General features: G+C 39.5%; 5 protein-coding genes across 6 annotated transcripts; 4 read left to right on the top strand and 1 right to left on the bottom strand.

Annotated features, from left to right (window-relative positions):
- The first annotated feature begins 305 nt into the window (after nucleotides 1-305).
- On the top strand, nucleotides 306-3,729 carry LOC141596848 (7-deoxyloganetic acid glucosyltransferase-like). Its single transcript, XM_074417109.1, has 2 exons — nucleotides 306-1,097; nucleotides 2,460-3,729. Exons 1-2 carry the CDS (start codon nucleotides 548-550, stop codon nucleotides 3,425-3,427), a joined length of 1,518 nt encoding a protein of 505 aa, XP_074273210.1. The 5' UTR covers nucleotides 306-547; the 3' UTR covers nucleotides 3,428-3,729.
- A 287-nt stretch (nucleotides 3,730-4,016) lies between these two features.
- On the top strand, nucleotides 4,017-6,772 carry LOC141596858 (7-deoxyloganetic acid glucosyltransferase-like). The gene is made up of 2 exons (XM_074417121.1): nucleotides 4,017-4,702; nucleotides 5,647-6,772. The coding sequence occupies exons 1-2, from the start codon at nucleotides 4,153-4,155 to the stop codon at nucleotides 6,612-6,614; spliced, it is 1,518 nt and encodes a 505-aa protein (XP_074273222.1). The 5' UTR covers nucleotides 4,017-4,152; the 3' UTR covers nucleotides 6,615-6,772.
- Nucleotides 6,773-8,839: 2,067 nt separating this feature from the next.
- Nucleotides 8,840-14,791, top strand: LOC141596759 (conserved oligomeric Golgi complex subunit 5). Its single transcript, XM_074417003.1, has 3 exons — nucleotides 8,840-10,155; nucleotides 12,534-13,007; nucleotides 13,544-14,791. Exons 1-3 carry the CDS (start codon nucleotides 9,052-9,054, stop codon nucleotides 14,483-14,485), a joined length of 2,520 nt encoding a protein of 839 aa, XP_074273104.1. The 5' UTR covers nucleotides 8,840-9,051; the 3' UTR covers nucleotides 14,486-14,791.
- A 594-nt stretch (nucleotides 14,792-15,385) lies between these two features.
- Nucleotides 15,386-16,798, top strand: LOC141596780 (uncharacterized). Its single transcript, XM_074417032.1, has 3 exons — nucleotides 15,386-15,726; nucleotides 16,209-16,271; nucleotides 16,359-16,798. The coding sequence occupies exons 1-3, from the start codon at nucleotides 15,522-15,524 to the stop codon at nucleotides 16,655-16,657; spliced, it is 567 nt and encodes a 188-aa protein (XP_074273133.1). The 5' UTR covers nucleotides 15,386-15,521; the 3' UTR covers nucleotides 16,658-16,798.
- A 99-nt stretch (nucleotides 16,799-16,897) lies between these two features.
- Nucleotides 16,898-21,142, bottom strand: LOC141596766 (aspartyl protease family protein 2-like). 2 transcript variants are annotated; one of them, XM_074417016.1, is made up of 2 exons: nucleotides 21,025-21,142; nucleotides 16,898-18,811 (listed from the first exon to the last, which is right to left on the bottom strand). In XM_074417016.1, the coding sequence occupies exons 1-2, from the start codon at nucleotides 21,081-21,083 to the stop codon at nucleotides 17,158-17,160; spliced, it is 1,713 nt and encodes a 570-aa protein (XP_074273117.1). In that variant the 5' UTR covers nucleotides 21,084-21,142; the 3' UTR covers nucleotides 16,898-17,157. The 2 variants fall into 2 exon arrangements, with proteins under 2 accessions (XP_074273117.1, XP_074273122.1); XM_074417021.1 differs by lacking the exon at nucleotides 21,025-21,142 and adding an exon at nucleotides 19,196-19,499.
- Nucleotides 21,143-21,735: the final 593 nt, after the last annotated feature.

Genomic DNA, 21,735 nt, shown 5'->3' with positions numbered 1-21,735 from the left:
TGCAGCATGGTGTTAAATTAATGTTGTTGTATGTCATGGACCCTTGAGGGTGTTTGTCTCAATAATTTATGTTTCCGTTTCGGACTTTCGGGGGAGGTTTTTAGTTTCTCAAATGATGTGGTGATTTAATCGTCTGTCTTAATAGTATACCTCATCACCCCAAGTCCCCAACCACTTGAATTTAATATTGCATTACCCAGTACCCACTGGTGGAGACTGTTTCTTATGTGTTGGACTCCTTGTTTGTCTTTTCTGCTCTAAAATATATATTTATTCAATAATTAGGCTAGTGCACATATTAAAGAAATGATTAGGCTAGTGCACATTTTCCTATTTTTTTTTTTAAGAAAATACAGGGTTAATATAAGATTAAAGGAGGGAGGGTTCGTACCATCGAAGTAGTGTTTAAAGTTCACCCGTCTTAACTACTAGACCTCTTCGGTAGCCCGGGTAAGTTTGAATAAAACAAAGCTGAGAAAGCTTATAAATTTAGGTGAGGAACATAAGAGACACAACTTCATCACATATCCAACATAGCAATCCAAGAATGGAGAAACTATTAAATAATATTTCCAATGAGGTGACCCCACATGTTGTAATATTCCCCTTACCTATCCAAGGCCCAGTGAACTGCATGCTCAAACTAGCTGAGCTCATCCTCTCCCTTAGCCGAGGCACCATTTCTGTCACCTTCATCAATAGCGAGTTCATCCAACACCTGCTTGACCTCCACTCCCCTGCCCCTGCCCGGCTCTCCCGTTTCGGACCCTCCTTTGGGTTCGAGACCGTGTCCGACGGTCTTGGCCCGTACGAGAACCCCCGTGGGGGTCAGCAGCTTGCCAACATAACAAACTACCTGGGGGACCAGGCGCAAGCGACTGTCAGCCGGCTGAGGGAGCTGCTGGTTTACGGCTCGGCTGGGCCGCGCCGTAAGCCAGTGACGTGTATTATAGCAGATGGATTCTTTTGGTTCATGCCTGATGTGGCTAAGGAGATTGGAGTGCCCCTTGTTTACTTTGAGACTGTTAGCCCTTGTGGTCTTTGGACTTATCTTTGTTTGCCTAAAATGCTTCAAGCTGGGGACCTTCCTTTTCCAGGTCACTTTCAACTCCTACTTTCTTTTTTCTATGTACAATATACTGTATGCACATTAGGGATAACTATCTGTCCCTTTGTCACATACGAGTAGCTGTTTCTCATTTAGATATACTAGTTTTTTTAGTAGACCATTACCTACGGATTACGGATAAATAACCATTAAACTTTTATATATTTATTTTAAGTATATTACGTGGCCATTGGAAAATAAAGGATGTAGCGGAATGTGAAATTATGCATAATTTTAAAATTAGCCAAAAACAGTGGTATTAAAAATAGTGGTTTTAGTCCAGTGGTAGCCGGGTTAAACCTTGAAGCTTGCAGAAATGCAGGAGTTGAGAGGTCCCGGGTTCGACTACCAGCTCGGGCGATGATCACTTGGCCACTGCAGCCCCTGAAGGGGGTGGCTTACATGGTCCATGTGGTGGTGCGGGAATGCATGGGCCCGAGGAGATTCAACCCCCTCGTCATAAAAAAAAAGGGTAAGATGATGGTTGAGTATGGGTAGAAAAATTGTTTCGTTTGCCACTGAAGATTTGGGATAATGTCTGATATATAGCTATATATATGTATGTTTGTGGCCTTTCTTCAGTGGTGCTATTCCTTTGCTCTTTTTATTAATTGGTATCTTGCTAATTATAGGCCATTAAGGTCTTTGTTGATGGTTGGCTAATTACGATGGTAATATGGTATATAGCTGAGTATTTGACTTTTTCAAAGCAATTACAGTCAATCAACCTTTGAATATTTCTTTAGTTCTTTTGTGAAGTTAGAATGAATGTTCCTTAGTGATATTCATATTTCTGGATCACTGGATGCGAGGCGATCACACGCTGAGCATGAATTGGCTGCTGGCCTGGCTTAACATTGACCTTCTGACTCATCGGCAAGCAATATTATTGGGTTTAGGAGGGGTTAGCGGATCAAACCTATGTAAATTTTTGAATATCACTGTCCTGTCATGAATAAGTTGTATCACTGTATGCGTGTGACCGGATAAGGGCCGGGCCTAAGATGCGCATAGATGTTTTAATGCGTGTGCATGTTGTAGTCGCGGGCTATATTGTAAAAAGATACTCTAATACAGTACCTTGTAAGTTGTAATTATTCACTTTTCCAGGTTCGGTGGGTTGTTACAGTAGCGTAATTTCTATTTTGGGTATGTTTTGTTTTCCAATTGGAAGCACAGAACTAAAGTGAGAATGTATTGTCTACATTTATACCGCATCTAGGTCAGATCATTATTAATGATTTCAGATCAACACTTATATAATAAAAACATCAGTGTTATCTTTAAAAAAATATTTCTCTGTTGAGTTGCATCATCAACAATGTTAAATATCTAATTTTGCCGAATGCAGGGGATGACCTAGATGCATTGGTAACAAGTGTACCTGGGATGGAAACTTACTTAAGACGCCGTGATCTTGCAAGCTTTTGCCGAGATTATGATCCAAACGACCAAGTCATTCAACTTTTTCTTAAAGAAGCTCAATATTATTCAAGCGCTCAAGGCCACATTCTCAATACATTTGATGATCTTGAAGGTGAATTGCTCTCTCATATGCGTCCATTTAGTCCTAACATGTACACTGTCGGTCCTCTCCACCTAAACCTCATGACTCGACTTGAACAAAAACAATCTGATAATGTGGATTCACCCCTGTCATTCTCGAATAATATATGGCAAGAAGATAGAAGTTGCTTGACATGGCTTGATGCTCAACCCTCAAAATCGGTCCTATTTGTTAGTATTGGAAGCCTAGCATTCATGACGAAAGACCAATTAGTCGAATTTTGGCATGGATTGGTGAACAGCGGGATGAGATTTCTATGGGTTAGGAGGCCAAATTCGGTAATTGACATTGTGGACGAGGACCAATTGGATATTTCAGACGAAGTTTTGGCAGGTACAAAAGAAAGAGCTCTGATAGTGAGTTGGGTCCCACAAGAGGCGGTCTTAAAACATAGGGCAATTGGTGGGTTTTTGACTCATAGTGGGTGGAACTCGACCCTGGAGAGTATTGTGGAAGGTGTGCCTATGATTTGTTGGCCTTTCTTTGTCGATCAACAAGTGAATAGTAGGCTTGTGAGTGAGGTTTGGAAGATGGGGCTGGACATGAAGGATAATTGCAATCGGGTTGTTATTGAGACGATGGTCAAAGATCTTATGGGAGCCCGTAAAGAGGAGTTCTTAAAAAAGGTAGATTGTATGGCTAAGTTGGCTGCACAGGCCGTCGGTCCAGGTGGTTCATCCTATAACCAATTGAATCGTTTGATCGACGACATCAAATTTAAGAGGTTGGCAATACCAAGTAATGCACATTGAGTATGCTTTCAAGATGTCATTGTAGGAGTTACCTTTTGGTTTAGTTTCTGATCGGTTGAGAATTGGCCAAAGGTACCAAGTCCATTTTAAATTGTGCAAGAATGAATAGCTGCCCATTACTAAGGGTTAGAATCGAGTTTCCGATTGATTAATAAGCAGTGGTTAAGACATATATATAAAAAAACATATATATACCTAATATTTTACATGTTTGTTTTAACTCCATTAGAATATTTCTATTTTTCTATTATAAACTTTGAATGAGTAGGGTAATGACCAATGCAATAAAATATTGTTGTATCTGTTGGACCCCTTGATTGTCTTTTCTGCAATAAATTTTTTTTTTTTTTAAGATGGTAGAAGATTTAGAAGCTTATAATTAAGCTACTATAGACCACAAATTCTCATTTAAGGCGGTATTGTCTGTCTTAAGCTTAAGATGGGTCAAGTGTCCTATCACTTTTGTATATAAGACAAATATATTGCTTTTCCCTATGCATTCTTATATACACAAGTAGTATGTAATTGATTCGTCTTAAGTTTAAAATGGATAGTGCCGTCTTAATGGAGACTTGTTGTAGACCTTATCAAAGAAATGACTGGGCAAGTGTAATTTATAAAGAACAGGGCAGAGAAGCTTATAAAGTTAGACTAGAATCGGTAAGGGATGCATTGTATAACTCCATCAGATACATATCAACATAGCAAGAGTGCAAGACAATAATATGGAGATGCTACCAGATGATGCCTCCAATGAAGTTACCGCACACGTAGTTATATTCCCGTTACCGATCCAAGGTCCAGTCAACTGCATGCTCAAGCTAGCCGAGTTCATCCTGTCCCTCAGTCAAACCGCTGTTGCTGTCACCTTCCTCAACACAGAATTCATTCAGCATCGACTCGACCTCCACTCCCCTGCAGCTGCTCGCCTGGCCCGTTTTGGGTCTCGTTTTGGGTTTGCAACTGTGCCTGATGGGTTTGGCTCGTTCGAGAACCCACGGGGGGCCTTGCAGATAGCTGACATTACCAACTTCCTTGGAGTCCAGGCCCAGACCGCAGGCAGCCGTCTGAGGGAGCTTCTTGCTTATGGCTTGGCTGGACCGGGGTGTAAGCCGGTGACGTGTGTTATAGCTGATGGTTTATTCTGGTTCATGGCGGATGTGGCTAACGAGATACGAGTGCCCCTTGTTTACTTTGACACAATTAGTCCATGTGGTCTATGGACTTGTCTTTGTGTTCCTAAGATGCTTCATGCTGGAGACCTTCCTTTTCCTGGTCTGTTTCTATTTCTATTCTCTTATTCTATGTACAGAAACTATACATGCCGGCGAAGATCATCTATCTTACTGGCAAAGTATGTTGGTATATGTATTGTATCTGGTTTAGCATCTAGCGGGTGCTGCTATACGCTGTCGGTTTTTTCCATAATCTTTTGACATACCTTCGACCTCTTTAGAGCCCGCACACAGGGAAGGATTATTCCTTCAGATCCTGTGTAGTGAAAAGGAGAGAATTGTAAAGAAATCCTTGATTATCGTTCATGGAGTCAATTTTTTGACTTTTTCAAAGCGATCATTGTCCCGTCAACTTATGAATATCTCTTCAGTAGTTGTATGAAGTTACAAGAAAGGCTCTGAGTGAATTACACAATTTTAAATTAGAGTTGAACAAATGCTCGTTTATCATAAGTTGTCACATTTGAGAGACGGTTTTTTCTTAAGAAAATGTAGTGTATGTACCCTTTTTTTAAAGGTTTGACGAACCAGTTTTAATGGAGAGACTTGCCTGCCTATCTATGTACTACTCGCTCTTATTTGCCGGAATCATACTATGGAGACTGGAGAGACTTGCCTGCCTATCTATGTATTTAGTAAACGGTATGATTCCGGTGAATGAGAGGGGTATATCTTTGTAAGTTTTTGACGGCGCACTGGTTCAGTTAATACCTGACAAGTGTTTGACATTAATGGATGTTTAGTATCTTGGTGAACAAACGGTTTATTGAATACCCACATGAAATGCAAAGCCGAAACGCCAGGTGACGATAGGTCACATGCCTGAACCTGTATCGCTTTGTATTTAAACTGCCTTTGTTTCTACTTTCACACACACTGATTGACTTTCTGTAACATAAAAGAAAACCGTCTCTTCAGAATTGTGATTCTACTGCAGAATTGCATCATCACTAATCTCTAATTTCTATTTTTTGCTGAATGCAGGGGATGATATGGATGCACCGGTAACAAGCGTACCAGGGATGGAAACTTACTTAAGACGTCGTGATCTTCCAACTTTTTGTCGAGATTATGATCCAAACAAACCAGTTGCTCAACTTATTCTCAAAGAAGCTCAACATTATTCAAGCGCTCAAGGCCACATTCTCAATACATTCGATGATCTTGAAGGTGAATTGCTCTCTCACATGCATCCGCTAAGTCCTAACTTGTACACCGTCGGTCCACTACACCTAAACCTCACGACTCGACTTGAACAAGAACAACCTGAAAGTGTCGATAGGCCCCTGTCATTCTCGAATAGTATATGGCAGGAAGATAGAAGTTGCTTGACATGGCTTGATGCTCAACCCTCAAAATCGGTCCTATTTGTTAGTATTGGAAGCCTAGCATTCATGACGAAAGATCAACTATTCGAGTTTTGGCACGGACTGTTGAATAGCGGGACGAGATTTCTCTGGGTTAGGAGGCCAAATTCAGTGATTGACGTTGTAGACGAGGCTCAATTGAAGATTTCAGACGAAGTTTTGGAGGGTACGAAAGAACGAGGTTGGATAGTCAAGTGGGCTCCACAGGAGGAGGTCTTAAAACATAGAGCGATTGGCGGGTTTTTGACTCATAGTGGATGGAACTCGACTTTGGAGAGTATTGTAGAAGGTGTGCCCATGATTTGTTGGCCTTTCACTTTTGATCAACAAGTGAATAGTAGGCTTGTGAGTGAAGTTTGGAATATTGGGCTCGACATGAAGGATACTTGCAGTCGACACATGGTTGAGACGATGATCAAAGATCTCATGGACACCCGTAAAGATGAGTTCCTAAGCAAGGTAGATTGTTTGGCTAAGTTAGCTACACATGCCGTAAGTCCAGTTGGTTCATCCTATAACCAATTGAATCGTTTGATTGACGACATTCAATTTAAGAGGTTTTCGATACCAAGTGATGCTCCTTGATTATGATTTTCAAGACGACATTGTTGGTCTTAACTTTGGATTCAGTTTTTGATTTGTCGATATTGGCCATATGACACATTGTGTGGAAAGATGTTTAAAACTCTTCAGGTTTAAAGTTGGGTTTTAGATTGAGAACAGTTGAGTTCAGAACTCAATAATAATAATAATATTTTTGAGATTTTTATTACAAAAACCATCAAAAAGACTGTTTTATACGGAGTATTTATTAATGTAAAAAGGGGAGAATTTCATTATTTGACCGTCTTTACTTCTTCTTAGTTGGTCAAAGGCCTTTGAGTTCGCTATTGTATTTGTTTTGGTTTGTTTTGTTTGAATTATTCCACGTGGGTCGATGATGATTAATAATACAAATTCCGGTGAACAATGATGATCAATGGCGATGAAGAGTGGCCGAGTGGGAATTGAGAAAAGAGAAATGTTTAAAACACTGATGAAGAGTTTTAAAAAACAAGAGGAGTGTGTCGTTGAGAGAAGTAATGAAGCGGGGATGTGTGTTTTGTAGTGAATAGTGATGAAAAAAAGTTTAGTGAGAGGAGGAATGATTTTTGATTTATTAGATTTATGGAAAACAACCGACCCACCATTTTACCCGGATCTGCTAGACCCAATAGCTATGAGTCGGGGATCTAGATCTTAACTTATTAGACTAGTCGGATCCAGAACCTCTAGTTTTAAAAAGAATCAGGATTCGACTCTAGTATGACATCGGCCCAACTTGTGACTCAATTCTTTTAGGGATATTCTCTCGTGTACCCCTGAACTTTTTCGTTTTCTATGGTATACCCCTCGTTTTTCGCAAAAAAACTTTGACCGACAATAATTCTCTGTTACAAGTTTAGAAAACGGTAATTTTTTTTCCAAACCAATTATCTCGTCAAGGCCTTCAATTTGAAAAAAAATTCACCGCTTTTTGAACTCTTAGCCTGTAGTTATGGTTGGTCAAACATTTTTTAACGAATAAACTTTGACCGACCATAATTCCCGACTAGAGTTGAGATGTCGGTGATTTTTTTTTGAAACGGAAGACCTCTTAAAGACGGTCAATTTGGAAAAAAATGTTATCGTATTCTGAACTTGTAGCCAAGAGTTATTGACGGTCAAAGTTTTTTTGCATGAAAAGAGGGGTATATCATAGAAAATGAAAAAGTTGAGGGGTACACGAGAGAATATCCCATTCTTTTATAACCCAAGCTGAGACTCAACCCGCTCGACCCGTATAGTAGATCTAACACTCTAACTACATGTAACCAACTCAGAAAAAAAAGACGGGAGATTAGTAAATAATATGGGTGCTGATTTTCGCAGTACACATTTTACTCGTGCAGTACATTATTGACAATTATACCCCTCTCATGGCCACAATCCTCTAATTTCAACCACTTATGGTTAATGAACAAAACATTAGGAGAGGTGGTTTGTCGGTCGGCCGACTAGCCGCTGGCAGTGGGACTATAATGGTCGGTCAGAGGCCGGAGGGTGGTGGTTTCAGTTTAGGAGTTGCGACACATTGTACTCCAATTCGTCGTGGTGGGTTGTGACGGCTATGTCGTTATGTCGCCGGCGGGGAAGTCCATTGGTAGGCCAACGAGACAGACGGCGATGAGGGGCCGGCGGTGGGTTGCGGTGGTGTTAAGGAATTGTTGGTGTAATGGTGTGTACTACGTTGATGTACTATGCTGATGACTTGCTTTATCACTTTTTTTTTTAGTTTGTATATTACATTGTCAATGTACTACTAGTCTACTAGGTTGGTGTGTACTATGCGTATTTGCGTTGATAACCAACACAACCAACTCCGCTGTTAATCACAGCCTCCATCACCGTCGTTACTACCGTCGCCGGACGCCGTCCAACCACCATCGACCTACACCGGCGACGCAATATGCTAAAACACCAACAGCAACCCTGCCATACATTAACAATTTATCAATATAAACTTAAAACCCTAATTAGAAGGAGTCAATTAAATTATTTATATAGGATTAATGAATTAAATTCCTGCTCTTGATTCGAATAATTTTTATAATTGAAGCATTTTAAGGAGATTGAAGAAGGTTGGTTTTAACAATAAAGAGAGAGGAGGTAGAGAGAAGGGAGAGAAAAATATGTGTTTTTTTAGTCAAGGGTATCAAATGGAAATTTTGGTGGAAAAAGAAATAAGATGAGTAAAAATCGTACTGCGAAAATAAACTCCGAATAATATTTGGGATGGTGCACAAACGCAGAACAGATTGAAGAAGTAAATCACCCTCACAAGTGAGAAGTTGAAGATCTCCACCATCGCCATTCGCTTTTGTTGAGCTTGAGCTTGACGATGAACAAATCCGATCAGTTTACGTTGTAATTTATCCCCAATCAAAACTCAAAATCAATCCAAAACAATTAAAACTCAAATCAAATCAAAACCAAAACCAAAATGTCATCGCCAGCAACAATGCAACAACCGCACCACCCTCTTCGATCACCTCTCCAAAAACTCCCCACCTTCAAAGACCCCACCACCGTCACAACCACCACATCGCCACCACCAGACGACAACAACAACCCATTATCCACCTTCGCCGGCGACCCAATATTCTCCTTATTCCTCTCCCCAACTTTCTCATCAACTCAATTCTCATCACAAGCACTTTCCTCCGGCACCGCCGCCTCCACCGCCGAACGTCTCCACCACGGCATCCGTCTCCTCGACACCCAACTCCGTACTCAAGTCCTAACCCGCCACCCTGACCTCTTATCACAACTCTCCTCCCTCCGTCACACCTCCACCGCACTCTCCGTCGTCCGTTCCTCCGTCACCTCTCTTCAATCCACTCTCTCCCACCTCCGATCCGAGATCTCCGTCCCTCGCCGCACCGTCGCGGAGAATTCCCTCCACCTCCGCCGCCTCCATTCCACTGCTGAGCTTCTCCAGTGTACCGTCCGCGTGCTTCGTCTCACCCGGAAACTCCGCGGGTTGATGGGTGACGGTGAGAAGGAGTCGTTTACTGCGGATTTGGCTAAGGCCGCGCAGTTGCATCGTGAGGTTGTGGGTATGGTTGCGGAAGGAGGGTTAGGTGGGATTGAGGTTGTTGATGAGGAGATGAGATGGGTGGCTGATGCCGGGGTTAGGATTCGAAGCGAAGGGATTCGGGTTTTGGAGAGGGGGTTAGAAGGGTTTAATCAGGCTGAGATTGGAAGTGGGTTGCAAGTGTTTTATAATTTGGGGGATTTGAGAGGGACTATTGATGGGTTAGTAGCTAAGTATAAGGGTGTTGGGATTAGGAGTATCGCGGTTGCTTTGGATATGAAAGCGATTTCTGGTGGGGCTGGTGGTGGGTTTGGACCAGGAGGGATTCAGAGGAGTGGGACGCCGCAGCTTGGGGCTGGGGGTAAGGCTAAGGATGGACTTTGGCATAGGATGGCTGTGTGTATGGATGACTTGCATTCTGTGCTTGTTTCTGTTTGGCATTTGCAGAAGGTTTTGTCTAAGAAAAGGGATCCTTTTTCTCATGTTCTTTTGCTTGATGAGGTCATTCAGGTGCGTGTTTGCTGCTGCTTCTGTTTTCTGTAGTTAATATACAAGTAAAGATCTGACCCCCTTACCCCGATTTCTGTACTTGATTACGGTTGGTAATGTGTTATTGACAAGTTGTTGATTCATTGTGGGAAAAAGTGCTTTTGATAAACTGGAGCAATGTTCTCTTGGTAGAAACGAAAGACAGTTTGATACTTGAGAGATAGAAACACTACATTTCTGTGTACACTTTCTTATGGTATTGGTTGGAGATTGAGCTACCTGGTATATTAGCAAATCGAGGGAATCTGTCGTAGGGGTTTAGGTTTGTGGGTTTGCTAGTAGTTTCCATGTTGACAAGACCCTTAAACCCTTATTTGAATCAAAGGAGGTGGCTATGATATCTCCCTTGTTTGGTTAGTAAGTTGGGTAGGGGGGAGATGGAAGCTTTCTATGAATCGAATTAAATTCTTCCAACTTAGAAATTTTTTGTAGAAAAGTGATTCCCATCATCTGCCATTCTGCCCTTCCCTTCTCAACAATAAGTAGTTGACTTGTGTGATACTGAGGCTCTTGTTGGATAATTAAATTTTTGATCTTAAATTTGTTATCGTAGATGTTTTCTGAATTCCTGGCCGACTTATTAGTTAAAGATGCACTTTAATCAGGAAAAAGAAAGAGGGTCTATGATACAGATTTCCTATAAACTGTCTGTCTTCTTCAGAATCTAGAACCTAGATATACCAAAGTGTCATTGCCAGCATAGTGCTAGATGAAGCTTCTGTGAGAATGATGGCTGAACTGAGTCTTCCATACTCAAAAAACATTTTTTGTTTGGCCTTTGGTGCTTAATTCAATGCTTGATGATTTTTTTAACTTAAATTAAATAAAATGACATTTCCTGTTTCTTCCTCGGATATTAGCAATTGTCAGGGGATCTTTTAACACAGTTCATTGTTTGATTTCTATTAAAAGCGCTTACTTTATTTCTACGGTAACCTTGGCCTTTTGTTTTTGCAAAAGGGCAATGATTCTTTCGATTCTATCTTTATCCTTCCTAGGATTTAGTGTAAAAAGGTTTCTTATGCATGCCAATACATATAAAACTTCAATCCCTCCATTAGATTAACATGATGGTGAAGCAAATATTTTAAAAGTATATGTAATCATTTTTGAGGATCATGATTGGATGCGCTTATGTGGAATGTTGTAGATATTCATAGCTAGGAATATTGGAGTGTCGCTACTGAGTTTTCGGACATCTTGCAAGGGAAACAAGATGCTTTGAGGTAGAAATCCATTGAAATAGGTATAAAGCGAGGGATTAAATGACAACAGGAGTCGCACTTGTAGGATTAGGTAGTGTTACTCGTGGATTTTCTTTATGTGAATTGGATTAGATAAAACTCTTACGCATGAACATTGAAGCGCCCATCTTTTCTCATTTGTCGTATCTGTAAATGAAATCTGGAGGGTGACCTTAGTTTGCGCAGGCTGAATGTTTTTCTGTGTTGTTTCTTGCGGTGAATCGTTTCAGGATATTGAAAGATAAAACTTTTCATGATACAAAAAACTAGATTTTGGATGAATTTCAGCTCGTCCACCTGTCATTCAGGGTCAGTTGCAGTTTATGAGCTCCTTGGTTGGTCAAGTTACCATTCTAGTTGTAGTCAACATAGCCAGTAACATGCTGCAGTTAGACGGAGATCATTGCTCTCTATTTACTCTCTCTATCCCATTCATATTGTCCCTAGTTTCTTTTAGGCCAATCCCAAAATGTTTAGCACCTTTTCTAAATCTAGTAAATAGAAAGGTGAAGTTTCCATTGTAGCCCTAGTTAGGTCTCACACTTTTATTTATATGGGGCAAATAGTAGCCATAATTTTTTCAGGCGAGCGGTCATTATTTTCGTCACTAAATGGTACATATAACCTTTGGTTAAGTCTGGACAATATAAATGAGATGGATGGACTGAGGCGGTATTGCTTTCTAGGTCAAGTATTAGAGTTTGATTAATTATTGTATGGTTTTAGGGACTTCAAGCTGGTATTATAGCATCCGCTTTGAAGTGTCGGTAACATTTGCTTTTTCTATTCCTCTTAAGTTCTTTTTGGTAAGAACTCTAGGTTCTTCTTAACCAGTTTTGTTCAGTATTTAGATTGTGGTAAATACTGTCGATAACTGTCATTTGTCAGTTGTTATTTTAAAGCTTCTCACTGCTAATAAATAGCCTAATATGGTGCTATAAAACTGTCAACTGTGGGTGTTCACTGGTGGATCAAATGTTATTCTATAGTCTATTTAGTATTTTCGTCATTGAAATTTTCCCATCTTTGCCAATCTACGATATAAATGATGGTGTGCTAATGAGTTGTTTTCTTGTTTTGCTTCTCAATTTTTAGGAGGGTGATCCAATGTTGACTGATCGAGTTTGGGAGGCATTTGTGAAGTCATTTGCAAGTCAGATGAAATCTGCATTCAATACTTCAAGCTTTGTGAAAGAAATCTTCACAACGGGCTATCCAAAACTGTATTCTATGGTTGAGAATCTTTTAGAACGAATATCACGGGAAACTGATGTCAAGGGGGTTCTTCCAGCTGTTAGTCCAGACGGAAAGGAACAGATGCGTGGGGCCATTGAAATATTCCAGACAGCATTCTTAGGCCACTGTTTGGGCCGGCTTTCAGAGCTTGTCAATATTGTTTTCCCGGTTTCTAGTCGAGGAAGTGTTCCTTCCAAGGAACACATTTCAAGAATTGTACTACGTATCCAGGAAGAGATAGAAGCTGTTCAGTTTGATGAGCATTTGACTCTTTTAGTCCTGCGTGTAATCAGCAAAGTCCTGCTGCTCTTGGCTGAGAGAGCTGAATATCAGGCAAGTTCTGTTGCGACTAACAATACTTGCTATGCGTTGTCTTAGACAACAGCTATATCCATTTAATGTCTTCCATATTGTTATAATTTGGTATTCCAAAAGTTTATTTCTTTCTTTCCCTTGCCTGTCTGCTTTGATCGTACAAACTTGTCATGACTTACATGACCCGAATTCACCTGAATGGAATTCCTACAAACTACATGAAGTAAAGCTGAACCTGAATCGGCCTCACCAGAAAATGAGCTGAAATGACTTGTTTAAAACCAAAGTGTCAATGACCACAACTGAAATTGTCTAGATAATGAGCTGATTGACCCCATCTGCACCACTGACCCGAAAACGTTCTGTCCACGTATGACCCTAACCCATAATAGCTTCCCAAATGGTCTGTTTGGGAGGTTCATAGGCATACTTTAGGTTATGTCAGAAAGATTTCACTCTATTTGGTGTGGAGGCATTGGTGGGTGTGTACGTTTTGAGTGAATCTTACTCGTTGGCTTCAAAATTTGCTGAAGTTTTTAGCTGTGGAACTGCAGATATCTACTGGACCCGAAGCCAGGCAGATAACCGGCCCAGCTACTGCAGCCCAACTGAAGAACTTCATGCTATGTCAGCACCTTCAGGATGTCCATACACGGGTTTCAGCTTTGGTCTCCGGGCTTTCTCCTCAGGCCTCAGAAGTCCTGTCCCCTTCACTCGGTGTCATATACGGTGTTGCTTGTGATTCAGTAGAATCGTTATTCCAATCCATGTTGGACCGTCTTCAGGCTTGCATCTTGCAAATCCACACTCAAAACTTTGGCATAGTTGGCATGGATTCTGCCATGGATAACAATGCATCTTCTTACATGGAAGAGTTGCAGAAATGCATCCTTCACTTCCGAGCAGAGTTCCTTTCGAGGTTATTGCCTTCCTCGAAAAATGCTGCCGCCACATCTGCAGAATCCATTCCTACAAAGCTCGCCCGAGGCATGGCTTCCCGGGTTTTGATGTTCTTCATCAGGCATGCTTCTCTAGTAAGACCGCTTTCCGAATCGGGCAAGCTTCGGATGGCTAGGGACATGGCTGAGCTAGAATTAGCTGTGGGCCAGAATTTGTTTCCGGTGGAGCAGCTTGGGGGCCCATACCAGGCCCTCAGAGCTTTCCGTCCTGTTATCTTCTTGGATACGTCTCAGCTGGAGGCATCACCTTTGCTGCAGGACCTGAGGCCCAGTACAATACTGCACCATCTCTATTCTCGAGGGCCGGATGAGTTGGAGTCACCAATGCAGAGGAATAAGCTGACACCTCTTCAGTACTCGTTATGGTTAGATTCTCAAGGAGAGGATCAAATATGGAAAGGTATCAAAGCGACTCTTGACGACTATGAAGCCCTAGTGAGATCCAGAAGCGGCCATGAGTTTGATCCAGTTTATCCTATCATGCTTAAAATTGGATCTTCCATCTCTGAAAATTCGTCGGCTCCTCAGAGGACTTAATCTTTTGGGTGTATTGTTTGATTTACAGACTCAAAAGTCCTTACATCTGGGGTGTCTTTTTGCTGTTATTTTTATGTTACAGGTATTGAAATGTTGTAATTTTCAGGTCAGTTTTATCTTACATCTTTATTTGTTTTACAATCTGGTACATCTCTTGTGAGTATAGCGGCTATTTTTATTTTATTTTTTGAAATAACTCGATTAGATTCCAGTATATAGAGCACAAAAATTTAGTACCAATGACAATTACATATTTACATATGTACAAGGTCTCCAGTTGAATTAGTTTTTTAAGTCTCTTTCCTATCCATCTTGTTGATAATTGATCTTTCGATTCTGCGAGACTTGATTTTTTGAATCCAAAAGGGACGCAATAGGACTTATCAAACCCGTCATTTGGGTTCGCTATCCAATACTAGTGAGCATCTGCATAATTTTTACAGCTAAAAGCTATGCCCGAAATGCCATGACCTGATTTCGTAACAAACATGAATAGCTTGTTTCCCCGAGGGCATATCGGTGGTAGGATTAGGACTGTACGGAATGCTTGTTCTTTCAGAACCCAAGTTACATAACTTCCACTTTAGGTCTGCCACTCATGAACCATGCAGTAAGCTAAATAAGAGAAATACTTGCGTCCTCCTGGAGGACGTCCTCCCTACACCCAACGCAGGATTTTACAATATTTAATTTCCATTTTGGTCCTCCTCCTTTGTGTGTAGGGAGGATGCAAGTATTTTCCGCTAAATAATCACCCAAAAAAATAGGAATAATCTTGAAGCTTGAGAAATGAGAAGTAGCCAAATCATGAACATGGGCCCGGGTTATGAAGAACTGACAGCCTCAGGAAAATGTGTGGTGGAGCTCTATAAGTAGCCCTTCACAAATCTCCTAACATCCACAATATATATAGGGCATTTTATAAAATGCCAAGTTTTTCATATATTTTGGCTGAAATTAACATTAACAATGACAGATTAACTAGTAAATAGCACTGCAGTATGGAAAGTGTAGGCCAACTCTTAAACAAAAACCCATGGCTTTGAACTTTTCATCTGCTGCTGCTAATAAAGCTTTCTTTGGAAACTTGCTCCCTAAAAATAAGGACTTTATTAAGCTCTACATACCCTTATCATCTTCATTAGGAACACATTTAAGGGTGGCAGCTGCTCAATCTGAAGGAAGTCAAGCTAGATTTACTACACAAGAAGAGAAGCAGGATTCGGCTTCATCTGATACCGGTAACTCTGATTTGCAGCCTTGATTTTTTTTTCCTCTTAATTGATCATCTGTTGTTTAGATTATGTTAAATAATTACTTATCACATTTGTTCTTTGTTCTGTTTATGTTAATTTTAGATTTTTAGTAAATAATTGGGGATGCAGTAAAACTGTTATTTGGAATGCAGTAAGACTTTTCTGAGGCCTCAGAAATGTAAAACTGTTATTAGGGATGCAGTAAATGATTTGCTTCGAGACCGTTAGCATCAAAAATTGTTCTTATGACTACTCCAACTAAAAAAGTATTACATTACTACCACACTGCCTCAGAGGCTCCCACCTACAAGAAGGTAGAGAGTCAGATACGCGTAAACTTTGTGCAAAACATAATTAGAATGTTTCGAGATGATTCATAATGAAAGTTACATCACTAGCACCAGGAATATAGGTCATTGTGGCTCAAATTCTCTCGTCTGATTTTCTAATTTTTGCCAACTCCAAAGGGCCGTCCTCATCTGCGCGAGCACAGCTGGGTCTTCTGCAGCAGCTCACTTCAGCATCAACAGGTTTGTTTGCCTCTAGTGTATCAAAATTAATTCTCTCTTAAAGCCACGGTAAAAAATTTATCAGATCTTTGTGTTCTAATGCTGTAGATGATGAAGGAGAGTCTGGGTTATCTGGGCAAGGAACTATAAGAGAGCAGCTGATGCAACTGGTGGGCGATAGAGACGATGATTTCATTATACCCTTGGGTAAGAATCTGAAGAAGGTGAGCCCCAAAGCATTGACTATATCACAGAAACGGAACATCAGACGACAAACCTACCTGAATGAAGTGTCTCAGAGGAATGATTCTGTGTTTTTTGCCACTATTGGAGCTTTTGTCCTCCTTCCTCCTCTTGTTATCCTCGGAATTGCTATTTTAACTGGCTATGTACAGCTCTTTCCATGATTCTTGATAGTTCAATGTTTAATACAGTAACATTCTCATTCTTCCTGTAGATTCATAGTGTACTAAATTATACGACACGCCTCTCATATCGATGAGAGTTTACTTGTATAATCAATTTTAAGCTAAAACAGTAAAACTGCTTACATTCGAGACTTTACAGTTTACACAGCGATGGGAGGGAGTCTCTAGCGATATTTGGGTAATGTTCTTGTATAATAGTAAGAAAACGCACGTCTGCAGCAATCAGAGGAAGCAATTTTCATTACGGGTCATATGGAAACAACTTCTTACATGAGTTATGTAAAGAAAGAAAGAAAGAATGTGTACATTTCATGGCACAGGTAATTCCTGTTTTCCAGTCTATTCATGTGTCTATGAAACTAAAAACAACCAAAAAATATTTAAAAAAAAAAAGTGTAAACAAAAGAAAGATTTGTATTGTCCTAACCTACTATGTATGTAACATTTTCTTTTCCAGTTGATTTGAATCAGTATGTTTGTCAGACGTCCGCGCACTTTGTTGGAGCAAACCCTAGCCTAGACTTCTTGGTATCATACAAAATGTGGAAATTCTGTTGCTGATAGTTTCCAATAATGGAAAAAGGCGACGTTTTTGAGGGCATAAGAGCCAAACAAACAACTTCTTGATCAACCCAAATGAAATAATTTTGAATAGGGAAGTTCCATTCAGCTCCATCACTGAAATGAATCTTAAAACTAGGCAGTTCCAGATTGCTTATCCCGGAAACATTGTAACACGGTTTTAATACAGGAAAATCCGTCACCAAAGAGTATTTCCTGATCTTCTTGATGAAAGCCTCCTTAATGACTTCATAAGCCGGTTCTACAAAGTAACTGAGGGTCGACCCTGAATCGATGATGGTCCCACCTCCACCATTCTCTGTGAAACCCCACATTTCTTTCGGAATGTTCAGGGTTTCACCTCCGACTGAGATTGCTTTTATATCGACATAGTAGAATGTGTCAACCGGGTTGTCTTTTCCGTTTAGCAGCTTAGTAAAACTCAATTGTGGGTGTGCCAAGAGTTCCTTATCCTCTCCGAAAATTAACTTGCTACTAACAGTTGGGTCACTGTTCCTATCAACCAAGCAATATGAAAATGAATGTCCATATAAGGATTTCAGTTGAGACGAGAACGACAGTGGGCCTCTTCCAAGGCCCAATAACCCGGAAGCCCCATGGAAGAGGCCCCGGTTCCAATGACCACAACCGAACATCACATTTTCCACCTTTTTAAACTCCGACTTTCCATCAGAAGAGGTCAGGTTGACTGTGAACGTCTCGAGAGCAAAATCGCCAGTTGTATTAGAACTATCACCATACCAGTAGAAATAAGGGCAACTCTGGTTCACACCCTTGCAAGGTCGTGGAGGATCAGGTGCGCTCACGAGATCACACCTCGGATCTTTACAGCTAATGTTCTGAAAAGATGTTGAAAACTTAGGATCATAATGTGGGCCATCCTGCTCAAAGCAATCGTAGCATGGTACACACTGTATCCAATTGAGATCGCTTCCAGTATCGAGTATAAGCAAATAATGCTTAGGAGGAGTTCCTAAATACACATCTATAAAGTACTCTCCCGAGCCAAGACTAACCCCGGATTTCAGACTCCCAACCAAATGCCCCGGGAAAGCATCGACTTCAGTTGGATGTTCCTCTAGCAGCTGTCTGTGATTACTGAGCCTTGACGGAGCGTTCTGATTCTTATTCTCTAATATCCTACGCCTGAAAGTATGAATCCTGTTCAAATCCCTCAATGTGGATTCAATTACCGACTGTCTACCGTCCAATTTACCACTTATTCTACGCTTAACCGGCAATTTCACTACATGGGGTTCTTCCAATGGTTTTCCATAATTAACACCAACCCTTTTCTTGGATTCCTCATTTCTGTGATCAGGATTCGAGAAACCACAGTCTGTGGCTGAAGAAGTTACGACATTGAAGTTTTGGTCAGCCATGTCAATGCCAGCAAGAAATGAACCATTTGATATCAAAGGGCTATAATTATGTACACTGCTGCAGGTTGCTAATATTAACAGGCACGAAAACAATACTAAAATCGCGGTAAACAGTGCTTTGAACACCATCAGGATGGCCTCTTTTTGTCTGATGAGGCCAAAGAACACCCTGCAGTAACAATTTGCAGAACTTTAGAAGCAATTCCTTAGAAGAAAATTAACCTAACAACTTAAAAAATCATCAAAACTCCAAAAATTACATGGTGTTACTCTATTCAATCCATTTTAACAGAGAATACTAAAACAAAGTAACTTTATTCAAATAGAGAGATTAAACACCCAAAAAGAACAAAACTTTAACTACCTGGGTATAGCAGCTTATATTAAATGAAACGGTTTTTCTAAAGTGTGTCCTAAGGCACAGAAAGATTTTTAAGGATATATCATCGATTTTGATGTACAAGCTTATATTTACCATAACTAAAGAAATAACTTCTTAATGTATGCATAAGGGCAGACGTTAGAAAAACCGCAAATGAAAAACTGAGCTAACCTTGGTAAATGTGGACTACCCTTGACAAAAACCCAGGTTAAAGAACAAGCCAAACTCCAAAAAGAAGAAAAATTTGAATGAAAAAATGGTGAAAAAAAATGATAGAAGTTTAAAAATGTTGGGATTTCAAGTCTGGTAAGCTGAAATATAGAGCATAATATGATGGGAATGAAACAACAAATGAAAGAATAATAGAAGTAATAGTCAAAGGGGTTGATTTATGTTGTTAATAAGAGAGAGTTGAATGGTTTAGTTACATTCAAAAGACTTGATTTTTCTGATGGTCAACAAAATGAGCAAGAACACATATCTGGAATTATATTAAACAACTTATAAAGTCATAGACGCGTCTTAGATAAATGCATAGAATAGTAAAGAGTTGGTTGTCTTTGGAATTACAGTACCTTTTTTCAACACATGCTTATGCTATTAAGAAAAGTAAGTTGTGACGGGTACATTTCTTCACAAGCTGAATACGGGGTAAATATGATCCGTTTAAGATGAAAGTGTAACCATTTTATCTAAAAAGCTACCAGAACAATTTCCTCAGTTATAATAATTTGTCATTAAAATTGTCACATTTTGTCGTTAAAATGGCGACATTTAGCCCGTCTTCAGCTTGTGACGAAAAGCGTCCGTCTTCAATGAGAATTTGCCTTAACAAATGCGGTATTTATTTAAAACGGGTATATCTGGAATTAAATAAACGGAAAATTCACGTGGTACCCTTGAACTTTCCCATTTTGCACGTGGTACCCAACTTTTTAAGTTTGTGCATATGATATCCTTGAGATTTGATTCTCAAGCACAACGTGCCCTTTTTATCGTTCTTAAAATTTTCAATTGAAAGATAAATCAAATTTGACCCATAAATCGGAATTGACTAATTTTTTTTTTTCCAAATTGATTACCTCTTCGGAATTTATAAATTGATAAAACGAAAATAGTCATTCGGAAATTTAAGATCGAAGGTATGGTTGATTTGAAATTTTCTTTAAAAAAAAATCCTAATGTCAGGCGACAATTTTTTTCTTCTCAAATTGTAGTTTATGACGAGATATTCATTTTAGGAAAAGCAATTTGTTGATTCTGAATTCCGGTCTAGCAGTTATGCGCAATTAAGTTTTTTTATAGCGACAAAAAGGGCATGTTATGCATGAAAATCAAACATGGTGGGTATCATGTACACAAACTTAAAAAATTGGGTACCACGTGCAAAATGACAAAATTCGAGGGTACCACGTGAATTTTCCGTTAAATAAAAGCAAAGTGCATGGAAACAGAATGTATGCTACTGAGTACTCCATTACTCAAATATTACTCAAATATTAGAGTACTCCTATTTCTGTAATATATGTAATGAGTATTTTATTGAAATGGAGCGAAGATAGATGAGTGGGGAGGAAGTGATATGTTATCCTGTTTTAGCTCATACGGTTTATTTAAGCGAAGTTTTCAATTTTCTTTCAAAATGCAGTGTCAAAGTGTCGTGTCATATGTGTTGTCATAAAGACAAGATCAAAATGAAGAGTCAAACTAACATACGTATTGACTACATAATAAAAGACACATATAATACATTTTCAAATCATCTTTATTGAGAATTACGGTGATTAATCAATGGTGGAGCCAAGATTTTAAGTTAGCTGAGGCCAACATTTTGACTAAACATTTTGAAATTTTCAAATGTCAGCGGGGTGAACCCCATGCTAGCCCCCGCGCCCCACCATTGGTTCAGCAACTGCGGTTTCACAATATATACAAAAAAAAAAAGTAAACAAATTAACAAATCATGTTGATATATTATTAAATAATGTAAAAATAATTACCAGGTTTCTTCTCCATTTCTGAGATGGTTGATGGAAGGGTCCTCCAATTCTTCCGCCATGGATGAATGACGAATTATGTTATTAGCTGCAACTTTAGAATATTGGTATATAAGAGTAAAGTGCAGTTAAAAAGTAGTTTTATTGCTGAAAAATGCAACAAAATGTGAGTGTCAAAGAGAACAATGAAAATGATGGTTAGATTTTTACTGAGTAAAACAAATTGACTAGTGAAAGTAGCGTATCAAGTTGTATTAATTAGTGATTAATGTGAAAAGTGGTGTTGATGTTAATTGCTTCGTCAGGTATACACCCGCCTAACACGCAAGGGTTTGTAGACCATACCAAGGGAAGTATTAGCCGTCTCATGACCCACTTTTTAGGTGTATCATTATTCAAGTACTATTTTTTAGGTGGACTGTATCACCAATTTCATGTAGTAAATTCAAAACTTGAGTTGTTCTCTCTTAAAATGTGCATATTCGTTTTAAGAGTAAAATGAATTAAATATATTCCATATAATTAGATAAGATAAATTATTTTGTTAGTTAGTAAAAGCTCTTATTTTTTGTCTTTTACTTAACCCGTCTTAAACAAGAATCTGTGAATTCTTTTTATTTCTTTGATTATTTATTGTATTGTGCTATTCTAGATGAGCAATAACGTCCCAAATATAATGTTTTTAGATAATTTTTTTTATTAGGACACTCCCTC

Source organism: Silene latifolia, chromosome 1 (genome assembly GCF_048544455.1).
Source record: "Silene latifolia isolate original U9 population chromosome 1, ASM4854445v1, whole genome shotgun sequence".
Lineage (NCBI taxonomy): Eukaryota > Viridiplantae > Streptophyta > Magnoliopsida > Caryophyllales > Caryophyllaceae > Silene > Silene latifolia.
This window is presented reverse-complemented; position numbering and strand designations above follow the sequence as displayed.

What these genes read in the sequence shown, in the direction of transcription:
- LOC141596780 (XM_074417032.1), top strand. Translation starts at nt 15,522, where the DNA reads ATGGCTTTGAACTTTTCATCTGCTGCTGCTAATAAAGCTTTCTTTGGA. An exon ending in TTCGGCTTCATCTGATACCG is followed by an intron (nt 15,727 to 16,208) that starts GTAACTCTGATT and finishes CCAACTCCAAAG; the next exon opens with GGCCGTCCTCATCTGCGCGA. An exon ending in GCTCACTTCAGCATCAACAG is followed by an intron (nt 16,272 to 16,358) that starts GTTTGTTTGCCT and finishes CTAATGCTGTAG; the next exon opens with ATGATGAAGGAGAGTCTGGG.
- LOC141596848 (XM_074417109.1), top strand. Translation starts at nt 548, where the DNA reads ATGGAGAAACTATTAAATAATATTTCCAATGAGGTGACCCCACATGTT. An exon ending in TGGGGACCTTCCTTTTCCAG is followed by an intron (nt 1,098 to 2,459) that starts GTCACTTTCAAC and finishes TGCCGAATGCAG; the next exon opens with GGGATGACCTAGATGCATTG.
- LOC141596858 (XM_074417121.1), top strand. Translation starts at nt 4,153, where the DNA reads ATGGAGATGCTACCAGATGATGCCTCCAATGAAGTTACCGCACACGTA. An exon ending in TGGAGACCTTCCTTTTCCTG is followed by an intron (nt 4,703 to 5,646) that starts GTCTGTTTCTAT and finishes TGCTGAATGCAG; the next exon opens with GGGATGATATGGATGCACCG.
- LOC141596766 (XM_074417016.1), bottom strand. Translation starts at nt 21,083, where the DNA reads ATGGCGGAAGAATTGGAGGACCCTTCCATCAACCATCTCAGAAATGGA. An exon ending in AGAAATGGAGAAGAAACCTG is followed by an intron (nt 18,812 to 21,024) that starts GTAATTATTTTT and finishes TTGTTACTGCAG; the next exon opens with GGTGTTCTTTGGCCTCATCA.
- LOC141596759 (XM_074417003.1), top strand. Translation starts at nt 9,052, where the DNA reads ATGTCATCGCCAGCAACAATGCAACAACCGCACCACCCTCTTCGATCA. An exon ending in TGCTTGATGAGGTCATTCAG is followed by an intron (nt 10,156 to 12,533) that starts GTGCGTGTTTGC and finishes CTCAATTTTTAG; the next exon opens with GAGGGTGATCCAATGTTGAC. An exon ending in CTGAGAGAGCTGAATATCAG is followed by an intron (nt 13,008 to 13,543) that starts GCAAGTTCTGTT and finishes GTGGAACTGCAG; the next exon opens with ATATCTACTGGACCCGAAGC.